The 24,850-nt window shown below is 37.5% G+C and overlaps 1 protein-coding gene across 8 annotated transcripts in view; it reads left to right on the top strand.

The window, feature by feature from the left end:
* The window catches only part of COL17A1 (collagen type XVII alpha 1 chain), a 76,169-nt gene that overhangs the window by 29,055 nt on the left and 22,264 nt on the right, over positions 1 to 24,850 (top strand). For all 8 annotated transcript variants that reach the window (XM_058187632.1, XM_058187631.1, XM_058187634.1 and 5 more), the window contains 26 exons: positions 1,928 to 2,014; positions 3,459 to 3,503; positions 4,286 to 4,435; positions 4,874 to 5,053; positions 8,303 to 8,332; positions 8,773 to 8,799; positions 9,380 to 9,406; positions 10,761 to 10,814; positions 10,978 to 11,082; positions 12,685 to 12,747; positions 14,008 to 14,061; positions 15,278 to 15,313; positions 16,249 to 16,284; positions 16,694 to 16,756; positions 17,092 to 17,127; positions 17,667 to 17,738; positions 18,848 to 18,874; positions 19,668 to 19,703; positions 20,158 to 20,193; positions 20,294 to 20,374; positions 21,076 to 21,111; positions 22,368 to 22,445; positions 23,350 to 23,412; positions 23,779 to 23,820; positions 24,157 to 24,210; positions 24,429 to 24,488. In XM_058187632.1, coding sequence (XP_058043615.1) covers positions 1,928 to 2,014; positions 3,459 to 3,503; positions 4,286 to 4,435; positions 4,874 to 5,053; positions 8,303 to 8,332; positions 8,773 to 8,799; positions 9,380 to 9,406; positions 10,761 to 10,814; positions 10,978 to 11,082; positions 12,685 to 12,747; positions 14,008 to 14,061; positions 15,278 to 15,313; positions 16,249 to 16,284; positions 16,694 to 16,756; positions 17,092 to 17,127; positions 17,667 to 17,738; positions 18,848 to 18,874; positions 19,668 to 19,703; positions 20,158 to 20,193; positions 20,294 to 20,374; positions 21,076 to 21,111; positions 22,368 to 22,445; positions 23,350 to 23,412; positions 23,779 to 23,820; positions 24,157 to 24,210; positions 24,429 to 24,488 — 1,578 coding nt within the window. The remainder of the gene's footprint in view (positions 1 to 1,927; positions 2,015 to 3,458; positions 3,504 to 4,285; positions 4,436 to 4,873; positions 5,054 to 8,302; positions 8,333 to 8,772; positions 8,800 to 9,379; positions 9,407 to 10,760; positions 10,815 to 10,977; positions 11,083 to 12,684; positions 12,748 to 14,007; positions 14,062 to 15,277; positions 15,314 to 16,248; positions 16,285 to 16,693; positions 16,757 to 17,091; positions 17,128 to 17,666; positions 17,739 to 18,847; positions 18,875 to 19,667; positions 19,704 to 20,157; positions 20,194 to 20,293; positions 20,375 to 21,075; positions 21,112 to 22,367; positions 22,446 to 23,349; positions 23,413 to 23,778; positions 23,821 to 24,156; positions 24,211 to 24,428; positions 24,489 to 24,850) is intronic.

Genomic DNA, 24,850 nt, shown 5'->3' on the forward strand with positions numbered 1-24,850 from the left:
ATAATGTCAGGCAAAATGGCACAATTCCTTCCCATATGTAGTAAATATTTTCTGTTTTTGTGTGATACCCTGAATCACAAACAATAGCAGCTATTCATTTTCCAGTCAGTTTCTGAGGTATCTCTACATATTGGAGAACATAATCTTGTAATGCTATAAAGAAATGCGTGTCAATTAAAAATAAACGTTCATTGAAAGGATAACAACAAGAAGACAGAGGAGAAAGGAAGTAAGATGCAAAGTATAATTAAAAAAATATAAAAGCAAACATTAGTTTTGGTATACCGATAAAGGTAAGGTTTTCCCCTTCCAGTTGTGCCTGACATCTCTGTTTCTTAGCCAAAGAGCCAGCATTGTGACTTCTGTGGTCATGTGGCTAGCATGACTATATGCCAAGGCACAAAGAATGCTGTTATCTTCCCACCAGAGAGGTACCTCTTTATCTACTTGCATTTGCATGCTTTCGAACTGCTAGGTGGACAGGAGCTGGGGCAAGTAACGGGAGCGCACCCCATCACACGGCACGTGGGACTTGAACCCAGGCAGTTGGCTTTCCAGCTGACAAGTTCAGTGTCTTTAACTGCTGAGCCATCAAATCCCCTTTTGGTATACCTATATAGTGAGGTAAATTATTGTAGCTTAATAGATTTAAAGAGAAAAAATAAATTTGACTAGGTTTTGTGTTGTTCAAGTGAGATGATTTTGAGTGGTAATTGCCTTTTCCTCGCCAAGGAGCAAAAAATGTTCATAGAGGAGAAGAAACATCAAACTTATTTAGGCGGATGAATGAGCAAGGAAATGGTAATCTTCCAGACAGACTGTCTTGATTGTTTGTGAAAGGATACTGGCTGGGATATGACTGGAGAAAGGGAGGAAGTGGAGCACAATCCCAAACAACTCACAGGAAATTTAATCTATTGAGCCTGAACTTCACTGTGACTTATTTCTCATGGGCTGAAAGCTCCAATGAGTTAAAAAAAAACCTGGGGTTATTGTATACTGAAGTATTTGTGGAAATAAACCTTCAGGCTGACATCTCACATTACTGTACCATTTTAACAGCTATGCTTATATAATGCTTATATAATAGACAGCAGCTCCATTCAGTTCTGTAGTTGCTACTTCATTACTTTTTAGATTGGCCCTAGCATACCACATTTACTCCCTAAAGTCATAAGAATTGATGACCTTGTTTAAACAATCATCATCTTCTTCTTTTAATGACTCCATAATCCCTTGTGAGGTGGAGTCAGGACTAGCAGAGTGTTTAGTGGCCGGATGCCCTTCCTGTCGCCAATGAGGAGGTTTGTTCAGCAGATACATTCTCATTGCACCCAGAGAGAGGAATATCTGCCTTTACCTATGATTAAACTCACAACCTTCTGATTGTGAGGCGAGAGCTCTACCTCTAGGTCACCGTACCACTCCTTTTTTAAAAAAAAAATCAATACTGGATTAATATTTCAATACCACAGTGATATCAGTGAAATGAACCCATTAAGACTTCAGTTCAGACCATATTCCAATCCAGGGATGGATATCTTTTTCAACCTGTGTATTAGACTATAATCTTCTATCCTGCTGGACAAGATTTCGTGATATCCCACAGGGCTCAATTTTTTATATCCTTTTTACTAGGAGGTTTCGTGTTAAATAGGTTCTGGAGGAATGGGATTTGATCCTTAAGTAAAAATTTTAGCTTAATTTGGGAAGTACATCAAGATTTGGAAAGCGGTTTAACAAATACTATACACTTACACAAAGCTTAAGGCTCTCGTCCTCCACAAACATTCTAAAAATTCTTGGCTACAAAATCAATAAGACTTAGAGGAGATTTTCTTTGTTGGTTTTTTTAAAATTTGGAGATAAACTGGTATTAAGCCATTTCGTATTTACCCTAAATATGATTTATTTGGGCCCACTACAGGTTATTATGCAGAAGACACCTTACAAAAAGACAAACAAGCTATCTCTTCTTATGCTGGAGATTCCTATGTGAAATCAGAAACAAATGGTACGTCATTGATTCTCTGTCTTGATTTGACTAATTAAGAGAAGAATAAAAATATGGCTCACACAAACATTGTATGATAAAAATGATCAGGCTAATTAAAACAATGGTTATGCTAGTGACAAAACTGTGAAAGCTGGACAAAGTGAAAGAGTGAGAAGCAAAGTAGACACCATGGGGTTATGAATTTGGAGATATTTGCTAGGGTTAACATGAACTATAAAATGAATCAATTAATACTAGCTGATAAAAAACCCAAGTATTTCCTTGAAGTGATAATCAGAACACAAAAACTAGTATACTTCAGTCATGTGATGCAAATGGATGATGAACTAGAAAAAACAATTATTCTTGACAAAGTTGAAGATAATAGAAAAGGCAATAGTCTCATTCTATTTGTATATTTACAAAGTCAACTTATTGCCCCCCCAACAATCTGGGTCCTCATTTTACCTACCTTATAAAGGATGGAAGGCTGAGTCAACCTTGGGCCGGGCTTGAACCTGCAGTAATTGCAGGCTACTGTGTTCTAATAACAGGCTCCTTACAGCCTGAGCTATCCACGGCCCCAAGTATTTCCTTGAAGTGATAATCAGAACACAAAAACTAGTATACTTCAGTCATGTGATGCAAATGGATGATGAACTAGAAAAAACAATTATTCTTGACAAAGTTGAAGATAATAGAAAAAGGGAAAGAGAACAATAAAGTAGCTGAGCAATTTCAAAGAGTGAGCATTTGCTCATACAATTCACCAGAAGTACACATGACCATCACCAGATATGCACCAAGAATTCCTGGCCAACTGTCTGATATAGTAAAAGAGGCCCATCTGCATTCACTCATCTATTCTCCTGAATATCAGGCAGAAAAAAATGCATATGAAACTATTAGTATATAGCAAATGTTCTCCTTTTTAGACGAGAAAAATACTTCAGAGTGAATCATCCCCGTGCCAAAATATTGAATGAAATTCGTTTTCTACCTGTGCAGTATTTCTACTCCACTTTTTGAGAGTTTTGAAAAACAAACCTTAATTTATAGAATAGAATAGAATAGAATAGAATAGAATAGAATTTATTGGCCAAGTGTGATTGGACAGAGAAGGAATTTGTCTTAGTGCATATGCTCTCAGTGTACACAAAAGAAAAGATACCTTCATCAAGGTACAACATTTACAACACAAATGATGGTCATAGGGTACAATTTAACACTTAATGATACAACACTTAATGATAATCACAGGGTAATTTATAATTACAGTATAGTTTACAGTAATTCTTTAAAGTCATGTCCCTGTTCTCTGACTACCGAAGCCACACTGTAGTGTTGTCTCACATTCTTATTTGGATTGACAACTACTACTGTGGATTAAATTCTGTTTATAACAAATAACACAGCTCTGTGCAGGAAGAATTTTACCCTTATGTTCTTTCTGTCGTTACAGGTGGCCTTAAATCTGTTTCCACAAAAGACAAAACCGCTGTTGCAGGTGAACACCCATATTCATTAGTTCTTGATTGGTATAGTGCAGAAATCATTGACGGTTAATAATAGATTCATATATATTTTTTGGAAAAATATTTATTTAAAATTGGAGGTTATTCAGTTGGGGGGATATTTTCTCTACAGACAAATGCTAACATATATTTTATGTGAACTTTTACACCACATATGCAGGATTTAGGAAATCCAAAAAATATTTACTTTATTCTGTGCCAATTACAATCATAATCTTCTCAGGAGATTTTCTGATTGGACCTGGTTGTGTTGAACAGCTGTGACACAGCAGGCAATTTATCATTTTGATGCCTATAGCTGAAACTCAAACTATCCAGATGTCTCGTAATTGAACTGCTGTTAAACTTAAAAGACTCTCACCTTTGAGAGTTTAATATCTATGTGCCATAGTTGCATCAATAATGGAATATTACTCCATGCTACAAATTACAAAAATTTCTTTAAAGAGTTTTTAGAAACTAAAGTCAATAATACAGTCCTATGTATGGTGTATCTCTCTATAAAAATATATTTGCATATATTTGTGTGTGTATGTGTATTTGCTGTTTGTATTAATTAAAGTCCAATATTTCTCAAAAACTGAAGATTGGTTCTCAGTGCAGGTTCTTTAACTATGAAGTGAATACTTATTTACTGCTAATTATTGTAATATTGAGTTTAGCTTCTGAATAAGACTCAAAGATATCCCAACCATTGGCTTTTGCAATCTCTTTTTCCAGGGACTAACTTGTTTTTCATTATCCTTCTCTACAGAAGGCAGAGGTGATAATGGATGTGGAGGGGCCGGGGGTTGTCCAGCCTGGTGCCCCTGTAGCTCATGTTGCAACTGGTGGATGTGGCTCCTTGGATTGCTGTTGGCCTGGCTGCTCCTTCTTGGTCTCCTTTTTGGACTTATTGCTTTGGGTAAGATATTATGATTGAATGGGGCAAGCAAAAAGTTCAAGATCTCTTCAAATGATCGGTCCTAGAAAATAAGGGTGTATAATTTTAAGTCAGTTTATTTTAACCATATTTTGTTAAACATTCTATAATGGCTTGGGTTACATATAATATTAAGATAAGAGCCATGATTGTACTGTATACAACAGGGGCTGCATTTATACAGCATGCTAATCCAAAACCAGAGCAAAGCAAACTCATCATAATTTTGTGTAATGTGTGAACCAGAGTTTGAACAAAAACAATTGTTTCCATTTTTGAAAGAGGCTCACTAAAAGAACTGCCTTGAATTTTCTTTCAATTCACAATTATTTTCTGTGCAATAATTACTTCTTGAAAAGCAAGCATGAAACTGCAAGGTATAAGAACAACTTAATTCTTTATTTTACTTTAAAATTTCAGCGGAGGAAGTACGGAAGTTGAAATCCCGAGTGGAGAGCCTTGAATCACCAATTGAGTATCGACAAGGAATTGGCACTTACTCAGAAAAGTTAGTCAGCCAGGGAGGCACACTCAGCAATATGAATGAACATGAACTGCGGAATTATTTGAGATCTTTAATAAGTGTGGAGATGAAACAAGGTAAGAAACATACAAAAATCGAATTGATTAGGACATGAAATGATGTATTTGCCAGAAAATGTATTGAATTCTTCATCTATTAGTTATCTTTTCTAAGAATTATATGATGAAAATGACTGCATCAATTTGAATTACATAAGTTTTGAGGCCTGTCTTCCTAAGAACGCTGTTACATTATACTTTGAAAGCAGCTCTGATATTGGGGCCTTATAATAAGCTGACCAGACGTCCCGCTTTTGGCGGGACAGTCCCGCTTTTGGCAAATTTGTCCCGCATCCCGCGGCGTTTTAAAAAAGCCCCGCTTTTTCCTGCGGAGGCAACAACTTTCAAGACACGTGGACTTCAACTCCCAGGATTCCCAGCCACGGCTTCCCGTGCTGCACCGCGATTGGCTCCCTCTGGCCTCCTCTCAAAAAGAGAGCTTTGCCATTGGTTGTGCAGATGGGGCACGCTGGCAATTGCGTTGCTAGGGAGACGGAGGCGTGTTCCTGCTCCGCCCGGACCCCATTAGACTCTCCTGACGAAGTTCCCTCAAGCCAAGCCCGTCCCGACGGCGGGGAACAGCCGAGCTCTCATAGCAAGGTGGGTGTGTAGGAAGGCCCAGGGGTGTTGCTCGGTTCCTGCAGGAGGAGGAAGGTCTCCGCACCTGGACTGGGCTGTGAAGCGTGTGTCAATCGCCTCGGCCTGCTGTCCACCCAGCAAGACTGTCCTGCGGCTGCCTCCCACCCACGCAGCGCCAGCCTACCCTGCCCCATCTGGAGAAAGAGTGATGATGGAGAAAAAGAGGGGGGCAGAAAATGATGAAGGAGAGAAAGAGAGATGAAGGAGAGAAAGGGGGGGAGAAAGATGAAGGAGAGAAAGAGAGGGAGGGAGAAAGAGAGATTATGGAGAGAAAGATGGAGAGAAAAATGAAGGAGAGAAAGAGATGAAGGAAAGAAGGAGAAAGATGAAGACGAGAAAGGGGGGAGAAAGAGAAGGGGGGAGAAAGAGAGATTAAGGAGAGAAAGATTGAGAGAAAGAGAGGGAGGGAGAAAGATTAAGGAGAGAAAGAGAGAAAGGTGGAGAAAGAGATGGAAAGAAAGAGGAAGGGAGGGAGAATGGATTTGTTCTGGTAATTGGTTTAACAAGCATGGCACTGAAAAAGTGATTTATGACTGTTTTTTCACACTTAAGAACATTGCAGCAAACAGTCATTAGGGCAAAGAAGCTATGTCACATAACCACCTGGACATGCCCACCCGGTCACATGAAGCACCGCAGTTGTGACATGAGTAACACGGCTATTAAAAATGCTGCAACAGGGATAAATGATGACCGGTCATAAGTGTGAGGACTGGTCAAAAGTGTGAGAACATGTCAGAAATCACTTTTTTCAGTCCTCTGGGTAGTCTCAGACGGCTGAAAAAAATGATTTCTGACAGGTTCTCACACTTTTGACCAGTCCTCACACTTATGACCGGTCATCATTTATCCCTGTTGCAGCATTTTGTGCGTAGGGACTACTCAGAGGACTGAAAAAGTTATTTTTGACCTGTCCTCACACTTTTGACTGGTCCTCACACCTACAACTGTCCTCACATTTTACATTTTGCACCCTATCTTGTAACCGTGGTGAAGAGAAGCAGTTGTGAAATAAGTGACATGGTTGTTAAAAATGCTCCAATGGGCATAAATGTGAGGATGGTCATAAGTGCGAGGACCGGTCAGAAATTACTTTTTTTAGCCCTCTGAGTAGTTTCTATGCCTTAGCCAGGGCCACCCGGTCACATGAGCAGCTAGCCATGCCCACCCAGTCACATGACCACCAAGCCACACCCCAAAATAAGCCACGCCCACAGAACCGGTACTAAAAAAATTTAGAACACCCCCCCAGGTCAATGGTGTCCCACTTTACCAATGTTAAAATCTGGTCACTATACCTTATAATATTTAGAGGTACCATATCCTTGCTGTATAAATACATTGTTTTTGTTCAGTCCTTCCAATTCCAATTCCATACAACCTCCATAGCCGCTACAAGAATGATCCACTGTTTGTAAAAGACATGTTCACATGCCACTCCCTGTCCATAGCCAAGGCAATCTGAGGATAGTTTTAGGTACTCCACTGTAAAGGTTTTCCATCTTGTGCCACTTCCAAATGCTTCATATGCAGGTAATGTTGATACTAATGGAACAGGTAGCCCTCTGGTTCTAATTGGTTCAGCTGGTTTCATGTAGGACTATTTCTATCCATCCAGTTCCTGATATTCTGGCCTTCAAGCCTCTTTCAGTATGAAGAGGAACAGAATCCAGATTCCACAGCCACTTTTTAAAATTAAATCAATTTATATGATTGTACATTTCACAGATACATCTCTGGGTGATTAACACATTAAAAACAAATTTTAAAAAAATAACAAAACAATCCTGCAATGGTTAAGAACAACCAATAAACAACACTATTGTCAACGTTCCAGAAAACCCCCCAACTCCAAGTAAAAACTCTGAATCTGAGAGGTCTGGGTTTTCCCTCAGAAAATCAAAATCCCCCAAACCATCCCCTCACTCCTCAGTCGATCACATGCTCCAATCACCATCCATCCCATCTTGAGACAGCACTCCGAACACTCTTTCTCCAGATGTAAGATTGGCCTGACCTTGACCAACAGGAAGAATGCTATTATGTCTAAAGACAATCTGTCTACTGAATCCCCCCTCCTACTTTCCCACATGAGAAGGTGGCAGCATGGAAGCTTCTGGACTAATATGGCTTCCAAAGCTGACAACAATAACATCTTATTTCATGGGTCATTTAACTTCCTGACCCACATGTACTGGAGTACATCTAGGTCTTCAGTCCTTTGTAAAAGGTCAGCAGGGTCTTTTTTAATGGGTTCATCAACCAGATCACTGGTCAGCTGCCAAGCACTAGTGTTGATTAGTCTGTCCTAGTTTAACACAGGTAATTGGAGATGTAGCTGAAAGGACTTGCATCTTTTATTTCTGTAGCATGCTTCCTTTCAAGGTGCCAGATTAGCTTATGCCATTTTAACAATGTTTTCTCAAACATTTTAGAGAAAATCAATCATACTAAGTGAGTAATACACAGTGTTAGAGGGCTAGCAATGCCTTCTAAGCAGATTTTTTATAAAATACTTTCTAAGCCACACATATTCCATTCTCTAATCTTGCCATATCAGTAATAAATCAGAAATAGTTTTGCATCCTTTGTACAAGCATCTGACTGTCATTCCATATTCCCACATAGGTCAGTTCCGAGGAGAACCAGGACCAAAAGGTAGCAATTTGCTAGATTTATTTCAATATTTGAATAAGAATATCCTTTATTGTTCATTTGTATTCTATACAGTATATGATTGAAAGGGCGCTTTTAGTTCTGCATTTTGCATTAAAAAAATTAGCGTGATTCTATGGGAAGATACATACTTTGGAGATTGTATTAGAAAGCGAGAAAGCACAAATAGTCAGACACATTTATTTAAAATTAAGCGAATCCTTAGAATTTGGGGTTTTTCTTAGAAATATATGGAGCAATGTCTTGAAAAATAAACTACCTGAGGCTAATTATATCAATTAGCCAATGATATTTCTTCCTTTCATCAGCTTCTCGAACATATTCTAAGTATAGTAGGAATTAGAGAAAGGTAGACAAAATAAGGAAAGTCTGGATATAATTCCTCTACAATATTTATGCTTTTCTCCCATATTCTTCTCTAGGGGATATTGGGATCCAAGGACCAAAAGGTAAGTTCAAAATTTTCCAGTAGCTTTGCCCTGTGAAAGCAATGTAGACATAGATTTTCATTAGGCACACATGTATTTATATGTATCCACAGCAGACCATCAATGGCTATCAGTAATTGCTAGATTAGGAAAATATAGTTAGCCACATATTCTTAAAAATCAGCAATCTAAAACCTGACTTATTAAACAGTGGATAGTAAATAATAGTTGTAAAAAAGAAAAGTTGAGCATAGTGCCTGTCAGCTCAAACAGTGAAGAGTTTAATGCTGTACCTTGAAAAATCTAGATGAAAAAGACATTTACATTTTTTAAAGAAATGTAAAGATGGCTAAGCAGGAACACTCCAGGAAAAGCATTATTCGTTTTATCTGTTTTTCATGGTACAAAAGGGATTTTGATTTGTTGAAAGCCTTGAAACTATGTATCTGTTCAATAGTGCAGGCACAGAGTTAATCCAAGTTTATCATTTCTATTGTGTGTAAAAGCATTCAAATCTCCTTTGCCTTCTTTTGAGACCAGAAAATTGCTGTTGGCAAATTATTTTACTTACCGATCACTTTTTGTTTGGTTGTTTCTATAGGAGACCCAGGACTTCCTGGTGCACCAGGTAGGTGGAACCTAGTAACAGTAGCTCAATTTCCAGTAGCCCATCTTCTTGAGCTGCGCCAGTAAGTACTGTGAATGTCAGTGTCAGTGGTGTTCCAACGTACATTCACATTACCCAAGAATTCAATACTTCATTCTTGATTTAAAGAAAAAAGTAGCTAACTGATCAGTTATCCCTGAGATTCCTCTATATAAAAAAGTCAGGCTTGCCTCTGCAGCTCTGCCCAAAGTCCTAGCAAAGTCCTCAGAGCAGGCAGGAGACCAGTAAGTGACTTCAGCAAGATAAGTTCGACTTTGCCTGACTCAGAGACTGCCAGAAAGCAGATCCTTTATATAGGCCATGGGGTGTGGCTCCATGACTCAGCACTCATTAAGGTCTGTCCCTCTCTTCCTTCTGTTGCCTCCGACTATCTAGCCTTCTGATGCGAGGGTCACACCAATCAGCAGCTGTTGGAATAAACCTCCTCAGGCTCACATGCTGTGGAGGAGGGGAGGTCTAGCTGCTCCGTTTGCCTGGGCATGGAGTCAGGGCTGGGGCCGGGAGATGCTCCTTCTTCTGCAGTTTGTGTGGGCATGGAGCCAGGACTTGGGCCGGGAGGCATACATTCCTCAGTGTTCGGGAGCAGGTAAGAAGGCCCCAGCTGCTCTGAGGGCGGGCAAGACACAACAGTAGCTAACTGATCAGTTATCCCTGAGATTCCTCTATATAAAAAAGTGGCATTTACTAAATTACTAAAAAGTCACATTTTGATCTTTTTATAACATAAAATAAAAAATAAAAAGGCAACTTTTTATTTCCACAGTCATACATCCTGAAATCAAGCTTTCATAGCTTCTGGAATCCACATGCAACAGCGAATTACCAGATTGGAACAGTGCCTTTTCCTGCACTGAAATTAATGCAATCTATTTTAAAATGTTACTTGAAAGTGTTCTTTTAAAATTTCTATAGATAATATGGATTTCAAAGGTCAGAAATAAAATATAGAAAATTGTGATTGTCTTAAAATAGCAGTGCCAATGTTAGGAATAGTTGTGCATTGTATGAAATTAGTGTTTTAGTCCAACATCAACTAAAATAGTTGATTATTTAAAATCATTATAAATAATGATTTATAAATTATTTTAAAGCTAATGACAGAGCCATTCAAAGGATTATTCCTTTTGTGATTCATTTGATTCTTATGACAAAAATCAAAATTTTAAAGTAAAGTTTGAATTAAATTTTAATTTAAAATTAACTTAAATTAGATATAATTAAAGTTTTTTTTTCCTTCTGATTTCTTATAGTTGAGCATAAATAATGACACAGATCATTTTGTGAATATGCATTTTCTATCTAACATGTATTCCAGGGTTAATAGGTCACCCTGGGCCAGAGGGACCAAGGGGACTAAAAGGCAGCATGGGTAAGCAAAAGATTTATTTATTTTGGATCTTATATGGGGCATCATTTTGTCATTACAATATATTTAATTATCTGTAATAATAAGTATAGTCCAGGAGAAGATGTATTGGGTAAAACATAGACTGTGATAGACCTAAATATGCTGAATAATTGATTCTTTCTAGGTGAAACTGGCCTGGAAGGCCCCATAGGGCCAAGAGGACGAGATGGGCCTCCAGGGCTCCGTGGGGAGCCTGGTTCCCCTGGATTTGGAGAGAAAGGTGACAAAGGTAAGATTTTTTTCCCTGCTTCCATAAATAACCTAGAAAGTATCATTTGGAAGAGTTTTCAAGACTGTGAACATATTATATCTGTGACTTCCATGCATTCTGTCTTCAGAAATACTTTCACTCTAGCCGTCCATGACGCCTGTTGAGATAGCTGTCTGCATTGCAGAAGATTTTGAGAAATATTTAATCCTTCTTCTTGGAGAGGCTCAACTATAGTTCCAAAGCCCCAGCAATGCTATTTTGCTATTCATTAGTGAAGCCCTTCCTTTGCATGAGCAGCTGTGCCTCCACTCATTTTTTCCACGCTTTCCCTTTATTCTAAGGGAAACATATAATAATAGCACTTATATACTGCTTCACAGTGCTTTACAGAAGTCTGCAAGCAGTTTATAGAGTCAGCATATTGCTCCCAACAATCTGGTTCCTCATTTTACTGACCTTGGAAGGATCGAAGGCTGAGTCAACCTTGAGTCGGTGAGAATTGAACTGCCACCATGGTTCACTGTAGCAAGCAAGTACCAAGCACTGAAGGTGCCCACTATTTAACTTTACCAGGAATTCCCCCCCCCCCAACTTCTGGTGGACAGATTCAGACAGAGAGAAACCATAAGAGGAGATTTACATGACTAACAGCACGTAATCAAAAAAATAGATTCCTCTCTCTGCATTACAAACACTAAAAACTTGCATCACTTGGAAATGAGGTGAGGTGATAAATAAGAAGGCAGTGGGATTTCCAGTTATCTTGGATATTGGCGAAAGTCTGAGATATTTGAACCTCTGGCTCCAGGCTTTCTTAGACCCCTACTGCATAACTGTGTGCAGTGAAAGATGATTCATTGCAGCCAAATTACTTTTGGGCAACTGCTTGTCGATTCTTACTTATATACATAGGAATTCCAGATTGGTTTTCAAGGACTATGATCCCAATTCACTTCTTTGGCACATATGACAATGATCCATTCTTAATTTTAGCACTCACCAAAACAAAATAAAAAGCTATAGCCATTGCTTTTACCACAAAAGCTACAAAAATTGTGTCGTCTGTCGAAGTGATATAAAAATCACAAGGGCTGACTCTCTCGGCCAAAGGAGATGAGACTGAGGGTTTTTTCAATATTACATTGCCTATTGTTCTTTATATATTCATTAAACGCAAATGCAAACAGGGTTGGAAATGAAAACTGTATTCTAGTCCAATACTAAGTAATACCAACCAATCCTTCATCATTTCTAATGTGTAATGTGATACAATAAAAGAAAGCCATCTGGTACTTTGTTTTGTAACAGGCAAACAATGCCTTATCTGTCCACAGTGCTCTTGTTATTTTCAAATGTGTCCCTGCACTTGGCATTGAGAATTAAGGAACTGTAAGACAGAATTGAAAAAGAACACCCAGAAGCTACAGTATTTCTGTGCCTTGGGTTCCTGTAACTGACTACTTTTAAGAGACTCCCCCTGAGTGTTTGTTATAACTGTGCCCTATAAATATTCCTGAAAGGAAACAATATTCCTTTTAGGGAATGGAGAAGAGAAGCATTTTCCCAGTACTTTCAAAGAAAGCACATTTCACTAAGTGACCTAATGCATTTATTATACAGGTTCTGCTGGGGAACCAGGTGTCCAAGGTCCGCCAGGTGTCCCAGGTTCTATAGGTCCCAAAGGTAAGTGTAAATCTGATGCAAAAAAATAGTAAAAATAAAAAAGGTAAGAATTAGAAAATGTTTCCTTCAAAGACCATATACCTTCCACCTTGACATGTTGAATGTTGCATGTTAGCAATAATTAAACCAAAAGTGGATCAGACTGACCCTTTCCTCTCTTTCTAGCCTGCTTTCTTCTTATGTGTCCATCTTTTTGTTTTATGATACATTTTTTTCCTCTTTCTTTCCTTGACCAAAAGGCTACCAAAGGAGGAATAGCTCCACCTTCCTAGAAATATGAAGCTTTGAAAGATCCAATAAGCTCTGGCCTGAAATTAGGGCCAGAGCTCATTGGATATTGGAACTAGGCCAGGAGCTACTTGATAACCAATGCAGTTGCTTCAGAATAAGGACAGTTTGTGTATAATCAAATGTCCCATTCAGAAATCTGGCTGCTATGTTTTGTATTACCTGCTGCTTCTGGATTGGTTATAAGGATAGCCCTAGATAGACCACATTTTGGTAAACCAGGCAGCAGGTTGTGTGTGTGTGTGTGTGTGTGTGTGTGTGTGTGTGTGTGTGTGTGTGTGTGTGTGTACTAATACTGTATTTAACATCCCAAACTACATTCCTGTATCATCTGAGGGAATGCTATCCTGTTTAGAACAGATTCCCCAGTTCCTATACCTCAGAACTAGCTACCCACAACTTCTCTGCCTTGTCAAGACTATGACTCGGTTTAAATTTCCCATCCAGTATATTATCAGATCCAGGTATGCTGAGCCTCTTCCTAAGATATCATAGAGGATTGTAATTGGATATGCTCAGCCTATTTGATGTAGTGCCTTTTTAGGACAGAGAGTCCTGGAACAGAATATTAATTTGAATACTACCACTATCACTACCAGGCACAACATTTTATTCCCATTTTATTCTAATGTCAACTTAGGTTTCTTCTCCATTGATTATTTTCCACATTAAATACAATAACCCAGACCATACCTGATAAAATATATCTTTTCAGTCTGAACCTACTGCTGCCTTCTTGATGGAGACTGCTAAGAAATGCCCATCAGGAAAGCACCAAATATTGCGTATTATAAAATGCAGCAAATCAAGATACTACAACTAGGCATCATTCAGTTTGCTTACAAGTTGTTAAATCTGTACAAAGATAATAAAATTAAACTGAAAGCTCCGTGTTACTTATTTCCTGTTCTTCAAACATGTTCTCAGTTATCTCTTGCTTAACCTTCCTGATTATTCCTGCTCTTTCTTTAGGTCCTCCAGGAATTCAAGGATTTAGAGGTGAAGCAGGTATCCCCGGTTCTAAAGGTACAACTCACAAACCATACTTCTGTGCTTGAGGAGTGGGATCCAAAAACATATATTACCATCATGTGTTGGGCATGTATAGCATAGTATTGAACATAGGCATGGAGAGGAAGCCACAAAGATATCATTAAGTTGTCATCAGGAAAATAATGTAAATGGTGTCAGTTTGGACATAAATGATATACAGTATTAATTTGCATAATTTGCATAATGACATCAGAACATACATGCTTTTCTTTTATTGAAACTTCATCTGAAGGAGGCATTGGACATTGATGTGATAGCTCAATATCAAAAACAATGAAATTAAGAATATAAGGATTTCAATGGATGAAAATAACTTTTCTTTAAGAATTGTACTGTATACATGCATGGAGCAATTTTAAAAAAGATAATGCCTAACATTGTGTTCTAAATTCAATGCTGTTTATTTGCTGCTATATGTGTATGTATATGTGTGTGTGTAAATCTGTGTATATGTCTGTGTGCATTATTCTGCTCTTTAGTTCCAAAATGGAACTCTTTAGTTCCATAAGAGACAAATTAAAAAGCTCTAACATATCTCTCTCCACCGCAGTTTGGGTAAATTGGACATATCAATTCCTTCTAGTTTATAGATTAGGCATAGTCTAATCTTTATTAAATTGTGTAATAAACATATTTTGTATATTCTAAGGATTCTCTACATCCAAATATTTTATTACTAATATAATAATGTTTAGACTACAGTTAGTCCTTGACTTATGACCACAATTGAGCCCAATCTTTCCATTGCTAAGCAAGGCTAAGTGAGTTTTGCTCCATTTTATGACCTTTCTTGCCATAGTTTTTAAGTAAATCATTGCAGTTGTTAAGTTAGTAACATGGTTGTTAAGTGAATCTGGGTTCCCCATTGACTTTGCTCGTCAGAAGATTGCAAAAAGTCATATGACCCTAGGACACTGCAACCGTCATAAATGCATGCCAGTTGCCAAGTGTCTGAATTTTGATAATGTGATCATGGGGATGCTGCAACCATTGTAAGTAACATTGTAATGGTCACTAAACAAATGGTTATAAATTGAGGACTACCTGTATGTATAAATTAGAAGGAATTGATGTGCCCAATTAACCCAACAGTAGGCTCTCTTTACTCTTTTTTTTCAGCCCACTATACCTGAGGAATGTTACTGTCAGTATTGTTCTGCTTTAAATCCTTTTTGTCTCTATTGTTTAGGTGAAAAGGGAGCCATGGGAGTAGCTGGACCCAAAGGTAGCTGTGCTTTTATATCTAATTCTAACAAAATGAAATTCATAGTGAAAAAAGTACAGTTCTACAACTACGCAAGAAAAACCAAATGCACAGTTATAGAATAGGTGGTACTTGGCTCAACAGTAGTAACCGGAAGTAGGATCTTGGCGTGCTAGTGGGATAATAACTGACATATGAGCCAGCAGTGTGCTGCAGCTGTCAAAGAAAGCCAATGCAGTCCTAGGCTGCACTAATAGAGGAATAAAATCAAGATCAGATAAAATATTAATATCACTTTATAATGCCTCGGTAAGACCACACTTGAAATATTGCATCCAGTTTTTGTTGCCATGATATGAAAAAGATGTTGAGATTCTAGAAATAAGTGAAGACAAGAGTAACAAAGATGATTAGGGGCTGGACTCTAAAATATGAAGAACAGTTGCAGGAACTGGGTATTTCTAGTCTAATGAAAAGAAGGACTAGGGATAACATGATAGCAATGTTCCAATATTTGAAGGGCTGCCACAAAGAAGGGGGGGGGGCAACCTACTTTCCAAAGCACCAGAAGGCAAGACAAGACATAATGGATGGAAGTTAATCAAGAAGAGAAGCAACATAGATCTAAGAAGAACTTTCCTGACAGTGAGAACAATTAACCAGTGGAATTGCTTGCCTTCAGAAGTTGTGGCACTCCATTACAGGAGGTTTTAAGAAGAAATTAGACAACCATTTGTTTTAAATGGTATAGTGTCTCCTGCTTGATCAGGAAGTTGGAATAGAAGACTTCCAACTCTCTTCCAACTCTGCTATTCTGTATTCTGTTATAGTTCTCTTTATTTATTTCCCTCTACCCATCCGGAATTTACCCAATCTGTCTTTTTTTCATTCTTGACCATGATGGGGATTATAACACAGATTCATTTAGTTTCATTTTATTTCTATGTGTATTTTAGGTGATCCAGGAGAGAGAGGACCCCGTGGTCTTACAGGTATATATAATATTATCAAAGATTTTGAAACTGCCACATGAATATTTACATTTATCCAGACATAAGCATTCAGATTTCTCAAAGGATTTGCATGAAGATTGTTGGGCTCCAGGCACTCCACTTACTTGATGAAATTCAACAATCTGCTGTTTCCAGTGAGAGGGCTAAAAATTGCTGTACATGCATCTTTAGGAGAAAAAGGAAATGCTTACATATAAATAGGAGTGTGAAGAGTGTAGGAGTGTGAAATGTGTGTGGAGGAAGATGTATTTCTGTATATGTTTACCTATCTGTGTTCATTATGTACCAAGTATATCACTCAAAGGCCTAAGTCAAAGCTGAATATAATTCTGGAGGACTAAAGGTTGTCCTGTTTGAGGTTATGTATGTGTGTGTATTTGATTCCCAGGTGAACCAGGATCCAGAGGACTGCCTGGGCCAATAGGTGAAGCAGGAGCTAAAGGATCACCAGGTGAAAGGCAATATTCCATAATGACATTTCTAGAAAATTCCGATTAATTACTTAGCCTTTAGAACTCTTGAAACCTACATCCCAGAATTAAAGGTATTTTGATAGGGAAAGTTTAAGACTCATTAAAAGAAAGCAGGGATGAATTTAAAAACAGAATTCTGTATAATATTCTTTGCAGTTTAGGTATGTAAGTGTGTCCTACTGTGTGTACAGTATGCAAATTAAAAAGAAATTTTATTATATTAAAAAGAAAAACAGTATGGTATGAATTAATCAAACATACTGAACCCAGTGAATATTTTAGCAGTATCTGAAAGGCTTTTATATTTCTATAGGTCCACCTGGCCCAGATGGACATCAAGGACCCAGAGGTAAATAACTATTATATTTTCATTAACAAAAGAAAAGAAAATCATAAGCAGTGGCAGGGTTCAGCCAGTTTGCACCACTTCAGGAGGACCGATTGTTAACTTTCTGAGCAGTTTGGTGAACTGGTTGTTGGAAGAAATCATTAGGGCAGAGAACCGGTTGTTAAATTATTTGAATCCCACCACTGATCATAAGCATAGCTTTTTAACTGTGAAGCTCAATTTTAGTAGCTTTTATTGCCATCTTTACATATTCACTGCATGTCACAGTATCAAATGTCTCAAATCAAACCTATCATTTAATTATCCTGAGGCAAAAGAGATATACATACTTTCATTACCTCCCTTTTTGTCATTTTGTCCTATCCCCACATCCAAACCCCACCTGCAACCTATGGTAATAGTACATCTCAAATCAAGTGATTTTATATATATAATCTCAGATTATGTTAGAGTAGTCTTTATTTGTAATCAGTACCATTTTTATGAATGGTCCTATTTTTCAAGAAAAATGCTAATCTAATATGCTGATTAACTTGTAGGGGAACAAGGACTTATGGGTATTCCAGGTCCACGAGGACCACCAGGGCCTGCTGGAGATGCTGGGCAACCAGGTAATACCAAATGGGTCAAGAATATTTTCAGCAAAGGAAATTTATTTTTCTGTCTGCCTGTGGAGTGTTCTAGAGTAAGAGTCAGACTGGGGTTTGGGTAAACACTGTGAGAATGTTAAAAATAGTATAAATTTATTTATTCAATTTGTATTATTAATACAAAAAAGTGACTCTGGGCAGTATAAATGTTGAAAATGAAAAAAACCCAATTAAAATATGATTGTGATTTGCTTATGGAATAACTGTGTGAGTTGTTAACGTGTATAAACCTGGGCCCATGCCTGATGACTGGAGGAATGCCATTGTAGTTCCTTTTTCTAAAAGGAATCATAACAAGAATAACAAGAACAAAACACATTCAATTGTTTCTTGTGGCTGGGAAGGACGCTGATTGAAGAGGTGCAAGAGATGACAGTGAGAAACATTTGAGTATGCAATATGTGTTGTGTTACAAGTAGCAAATATTGGTCCAAAGAAGCAAAAAATTAAAAAAAATGCTGTTGTCTAATTGAGAATTGGATGTCACGAGAAACAAAAAATGCAGTAGCAATGCAATATTCAAGAAGAATATATGATAAATAAAGAGATAAAAGAAAAAATAAATGGGTGATGAATTAATGTAGATTAAATATAAAAGGGGTGAACAGTACCAAAGAGGTCCCTAAACATGTTTCAGTCATACAGAGAGGATCAAAGTACAAAACAAATTAATGAAAGGGGAATGAAAGGACTGAGAAGATTGAGAAGATCAAGAAATCATGATTGGTTGGAATTGATGAGTTCCCAAAAAGAGATGGATGAATTTGAAGACTTCTCCTTCCCAAGGAAAGTTTCTTCAGATTTAGACATTGATTAAGCCTAGCCAAATGGAAAATCTAGTCTCCAGAGTTTCTGGGAGCCCATATCTTATAAATGCTGAAAAGCTGATTGTCTTGATATCAGAAGGGAGGTGAAAGATACCAATGAATTAAGTGGAAAAGAATTCACTCCTTCAACAAAGATTTCTGTTGTTAAACTTAAACTTTCACAATCAAAGTTTTTTGATTAATATTTCTGTATCTACTAATTTGCCTTTCTGTGAACTTCATACAATGCCACTGTTTCCTTAGGTCTCACAGGAGCACAAGGCCCACCAGGTAAGATACCGGGAGGGGAAAAAATGCTTAATGAATAAATATGTAGATTAAAATGATGATCTTGATGGGGAAGTAACAAACAATTAATTGGCAAATTCCTTCACTGAACCAAATTAAACCAAACCATAATTTGTTTAACTGCAGTTTATTGATTAATTCACACATATAATCCAGAAACATAATATTTCTTTATGAACTCAAGTTAATGCTAGAGAGCAATAATGTAATGAGAAATGGGATAGTTCTGGTTTAATTTGAACAGATTATTTATTTATTTAAATTGGAACAGAAATGGCTTTTTCTTCAAAGTAATTTCTGAGATGGTAGCAATGGAATTTTACATTCCAATTTTATATCTGTTTGCTTAGATATAAGGCACATTTAATACTGCAGAGCTATTCCTAGAAAGGAAACATTTACTTCCATTGGATGCATAGTATGTCATGTTCAACACAGCGGATGAAGAAACAACATGAAATAATGCCTACGTTTATCTCATGATTCTGGAAATCCCTGAAATGAATGAACATGGATATGCTGGGCTTACTACATAATTATTACATAATTTACACAATACACAAGAAAGCAATTGAATGGCATGGTTTTTTTCCTCCAAATGATGAATTCCAAATTGATAAAAACAGACTATATTCATCCATATTGGAGACCCAAGGGGATCTTACAGATACAAACAAAAAGCAAAGAAGCAAAGTCTTCACAGAATGGAAATGCTACAGTATACCAATTAAACAACGGTATAGAATATTATTCATTCCATATGGTCATTCCACAGGTCTGACAGGAGCTGCAGGCCGACCTGGTCCTAAAGGTAAGTGTTTCAATATTAGCTATCATCTCCAAATATCTACACCTTCATGTATTTTAAAATTTTATATTTTTGCAAGGGATTTTCTTTTTAAAAAACCATATGTTAGGATTTTATGTACAGATATATTTATGTGCACATTTTTAAAATAGAGAAATACACCAAAGAAATCAACCAGTTTTCCACCATGTTGTTATAACAAAGCACTGTCTAAGATTGAGTCTATGAAGGAGGATGTTGGAAAAAGACATTATTAAACTGATATAGAAACTGAACATGGGAAAGTGAGAAAATGACCATGTATAAAATGTAAAGATTCATTCATCCTTAAAAGAGAAACAGATTGCATTAATGCCATATTTCTCTCCCCAATCGCAGTGTTATAATAATATTTTAAACAAATGTATATTCAGCAGTTCAATAATCTGTTATTTAAAGTCTCTTCTTGTTTCTGTAGGTGAACCCGGAGCACCTGGCCGAGTCACCAGTTCAGGTAATACTGCAGAAGGAACGGTAATTTCTGCTCAATAGCTTTCTTATTCCATGGCAATCTTTCTGCATGAAATGATGTGTAATTTTTTTAACTGTTTCAGATGGTGGAGCAACCGTTGCACTTCCTGGCCCACCAGGTCCACCAGGGGCTGTAGGACCTCCTGGCCCACCTGGTGTCCCAGGTGGGTGTCTCTTTTCATTCTTGACTAGTTTATGTTGATTATTTCTGTTGTCTCAGTGCTGGATCAGTACACCGATGTTGAAAAATTGTGATTAATTTTAATAATACAGTTTGACTCTGTTAGCCCTGATGATGTCAGTGCCACCAGAGTGTCAGTTAGATCCTTGTTCCTCCTGGATGGTGAAAACCTCCAGCACAGTGACTAGCAGGTGGGTCCAGGCGAGGGACATTTTCAGATGCTTTCAAAATGGTCTAGATATATTGAAGCTTTAAGTTATTAAAAATTAGCCCATTCCATTTTTATAGATGATAGTGTCAAAAGTTCTATAGTTGTCTGTGTGAAGCAAATTCCTTACACTTAAAAGTCCAATTTTTCTCCCCTTATGGAAGAGATATAAACAAAACATTTTTTCACATCATCTTCTTAAAAGCTGGAATTGCTGCAGTAGAACCTTTTCATTCAGACACCTTCCTTTTTCATTACGTGTTAGAAACAAGTACTGTTTTAATAGACGGAAATGAGAGAAATCACAGATTATTGTGTTGTGATAGCATGGCATGTGAAATTGAAATCTGTAAAAATTTAATTGCGTCTTGCACACACAATCATTATTTAATAGGCTTCTTGGTTTTTCTTTTTGAAGACAAAATATAGTTGCTTCATTTGTAAGAACAGTGGTTCAGTTTTGTTTCTTAATTCAGGTCCTGTTGGCCCAGCTGGTCTTCCTGGAGCTCAAGGTATTATTACATTTTTGAAAATCCAACATTGCTTCCTTTCTTTTCTGCCAAGGTACTCTCATTGTGGTGTTCTTTCTTTTTAGACTATCTTGATCAATGTGCTTAATATTTCCTTATATTTTATGCTTTTTGTTTTTTTCATTATGATTTCAGCCACGTCGTTTTACTGCCTTAAATAGTCTTATCTGCACTATAGAGTGAATCAATAATGCTCTGAAAGGATTTTTGTGTAACACTTTAAGCATCTAGCAATAGCAATAGCACTTAGACCTATATACCGCTTCACAGTGCTTTACAGCACTCTCTAATAATTTTACAGAGTCAGTATATTGCCCTCCAAAATCCAGGCCCTCATTTTACTGACTGCAGCATAGGTGTCCAAACTTTTAGCTTGCCTGGGCATCCTGGAGTGAAGAAAAACTCTCTTGGGCCTCATATAGATTATGCAATATACAGTAGTAATGTATACAAATCACATAATAATGTTAAAAGTTTACGATCTTGTGGGGTGGGGGTGCATGCATTCCATAGGGTTGGACCCATCTGATTTACAATGTTCTTATTGCCTTTGCTGCATTTGCTGGCACTTTCTCCTATCATTACTATTAGTTTATGTTAGCAGAGGATGCCACTCATTAAGATCAGTTGTGGAGTGTCTCCATCACATGTCACCACAGTACAAAACATAATTAGAGATGCAAGAGGACACTTCCTCTGAGCCCATGGTCTCAGTTTGGAGAAATGTGTTGAGGAAGACTTTTCTAATTGTCCTCTGGTAGATTTTTTCTCTCCCCTTCCTCATTTTGTGAAGACCCGTCTTTCTTGCTTGCTGAGCCAACAGATCAATAGCAAAAAGGTTGACTCTTTTGAAATTCTGCTATATATATGCCTTCTCTAAAATTGTAATAGTTTCTATTATTATATTTTTTATATTTGCTATAAATCACCTTGAGTTATCTTAAAAGGATGCCAAAGTATAGGCATTTTAGAATTTTTTTAAAAAAAAACTTTAAAGTGGAATATTAAATAATGCCATTTCCACATAGACTAGAGCATGAAAATCATCTATACTTTTCTGAAATAATTCTCAGGATCTTTGCGAATCCCTCTGAGCTCAGATAATAAGGTGGAAGCTTGCCAAATTCAAATTATACTTGTGAAGAATCCTTTACCCTGCTGAGACCCTGCAAACCCATGCTCTGCTAATTAAGAAATGTGGCATTTTTTATGTTCTTTTATGTTATGTTCTGATGCAGGTCCTCGTGGTGAGAGAGGCATTCCAGGGGAAACCACCTTTGTTGAAACCAGTAATCCTGTAGTTGCTCCACTGGAAGGTAGAACAGTTTTTTTCTGATAGACACGAATGTTCTAACAGTATTGAGAATAGCAAAGAGATGGATTATGCCATTAGGATGTTAACTATGACTCCCCAGATTCTGTAATCATTAAGAATCTGGCATTCTCTTCCCTATTCTTCCTATTCCTCAACTGCTTAGATTAAACACCAAAACAATTGACAAAGCCATTTATTGATGATTTAATGATTGAAAGTATTGCATGTCGGTTTAGTGCACTGTATGGATGAACTGGATGAACTGACAATATTTTCATATATGTATTACTTCTGGCTGAGATGAAAGTCTGCAGATTCTGAAGAACAAATGTCTCAGGATCAAAGAGAATAAGCTTTATCTGAGATGCTCTTAATTCAACTTCTCCAACTTGATTTGTTCAACTACAACTCTTATTTTCTTCAGCAAACATGCCCATTGTTCATATTAGCTGGCAATAAGGAGACTGTAGTCATGGTTACAAACTTTGGAGAACAAAGCACATCCTGCCTCTGCCCACCTCCACAAGTTCTGTAGAGGATCATGTTGCCTGCCTGACCAAGACAAATGGTATCATCCAACTATTATAGTACCATTTTGACAAAGCACATGTGGTGGAGGCACTCCTGGTTTCATTCAAGTTGCCATGTCCCCCGAATCTCCATATGCACTATAAATGACTGACACTCAGTTTGTACTGTTAGTATTTGTACGTCACTGAATGTGCCTGCTGCTCAGGAAGAATAAAAAGTTCACAACTGTGGCAGTAGGCCAGTACATCTGAGGGACACCGGATTGGGAAAATTGCTTTGATTCTTTTTTTTAATGTGTTTTCATCTCTAAAACATATCTAATATTTAATTTGTACACTGAAAAATAGTAATTCTACTTGCCTCTTTTTGTCTAGCGTTGCCAAATCTTAGAGGACCTCCAGGACCTCCAGGGCCCCCAGGTCCACCGGGATCTCCAGGTATATACTTTTTATACATAATGTTTGAAACTGAAGAGGAATTAGATGGTGAGATAAAGTATGCTTTAAGTCATCTAATGGAAGCATGGGTCACTAATAACTTAGAGATAAATTCAGTTGTTATTTCTGAGAAAAAAACAAACCCCAAACCTAGAAGTTTTCTAGTTTTCCTAAACTTTATTCCTTAATATTTTGAGTTTATTGTAGGCCTGATTTTGTGTCTCTCTCTGTGTGTGTGTAAAATTCTGTTTGGTTGAAGTGATTGTTGAGCTGCTATAATCCCAAAATATCTTTACAGGCGACAAAGCATAACTGTTACTGCTTTATCTCAATCCAAGGTAATTGGGTTTTTTCCTCATTTAACAGGTGCCTCTGTTGAAGGACCACCAGGACCCCGTGGCCCACCAGGTAAAAAAAACATTTTCACAGAATTAACACATTCATAATGTTTTCAACAACTGGGCTGTCTTCCAAGACAAATTCCAATCAATTCATAATATATCAATAGATGCTTTCTCTGCTCTAGTTGAACTGAAATCGATTAATGAACTCTGTGATCAAAAAGTAATGAAGGAAGTATAAGGTAAACCCAAATATCAGAGCCAGGTGTGCTTAAATGGGTCATAAACTGATGTAAAACAGTCATATCTCTATTGTGCTTCCTATAAAAATAAGTTGAATGCTCTTTCATAGAGATGTATGTAGTAATTAGCACCAATACATTCAAATATTTCTGTTACTTAGGAGAAGGCTTACCAGGCCCACCAGGGAGACCAGGTTCTTTTGTTCCCACATCAGGTAGCTATTTTCATTTGATTTTGAAGTTTCTGTTCCATGCTATACCAAATATAATTGCTACAATCCTGGAGCAATTATTATAAGTGCTTTGGGTAAGATAAGCTTTACATTAAGAAGAGAGACTTCTGATCAATAAAGAAAGCCCAGGATTCTGTGCCTGTATCTGTTAATGTGTTTTGGTTGTTGCTGAAGATCATAATGATGTTCTTTTACCACAGAAACATTCTTTGCTGGCCCACCAGGACCCCCTGGTCCTCCAGGTCCAAGAGGAGACCAAGGTGAGTAATTTGAAATCTGCTTCTTGAGTATAGAAAATGATTAGAGTGGGAAAGCTGGTGCTGCGAAGTTGCTAAAGCTACAGCAGAGTAGAGCTGAGTTTTAGCCTGAAAAACATGAGACCAATGTAAAACTGGATGGATGGATGGATGGATGGATGGATGGATGGATGGATGGATGGACGGACGGACAGACAGACAGACAGACAGGAGGGAGGGAGGGAAGGAAAGAAGGAAGGAAGGAAGGAAGGAAGGAAGGAAGGAAGGAAGGAAGGAAGGAAGGAAGAAAAAAATTACAATGATAATGTCAAGGTTCCAAGTAACGAACCCAACCAATTCAGCACTCCAAGCTTTCAGCTTTCTCA

The sequence above is a fragment of the Ahaetulla prasina genome, chromosome 6 (assembly GCF_028640845.1).
Source record: "Ahaetulla prasina isolate Xishuangbanna chromosome 6, ASM2864084v1, whole genome shotgun sequence".
Taxonomy (NCBI): Eukaryota; Metazoa; Chordata; class Lepidosauria; order Squamata; family Colubridae; genus Ahaetulla; species Ahaetulla prasina.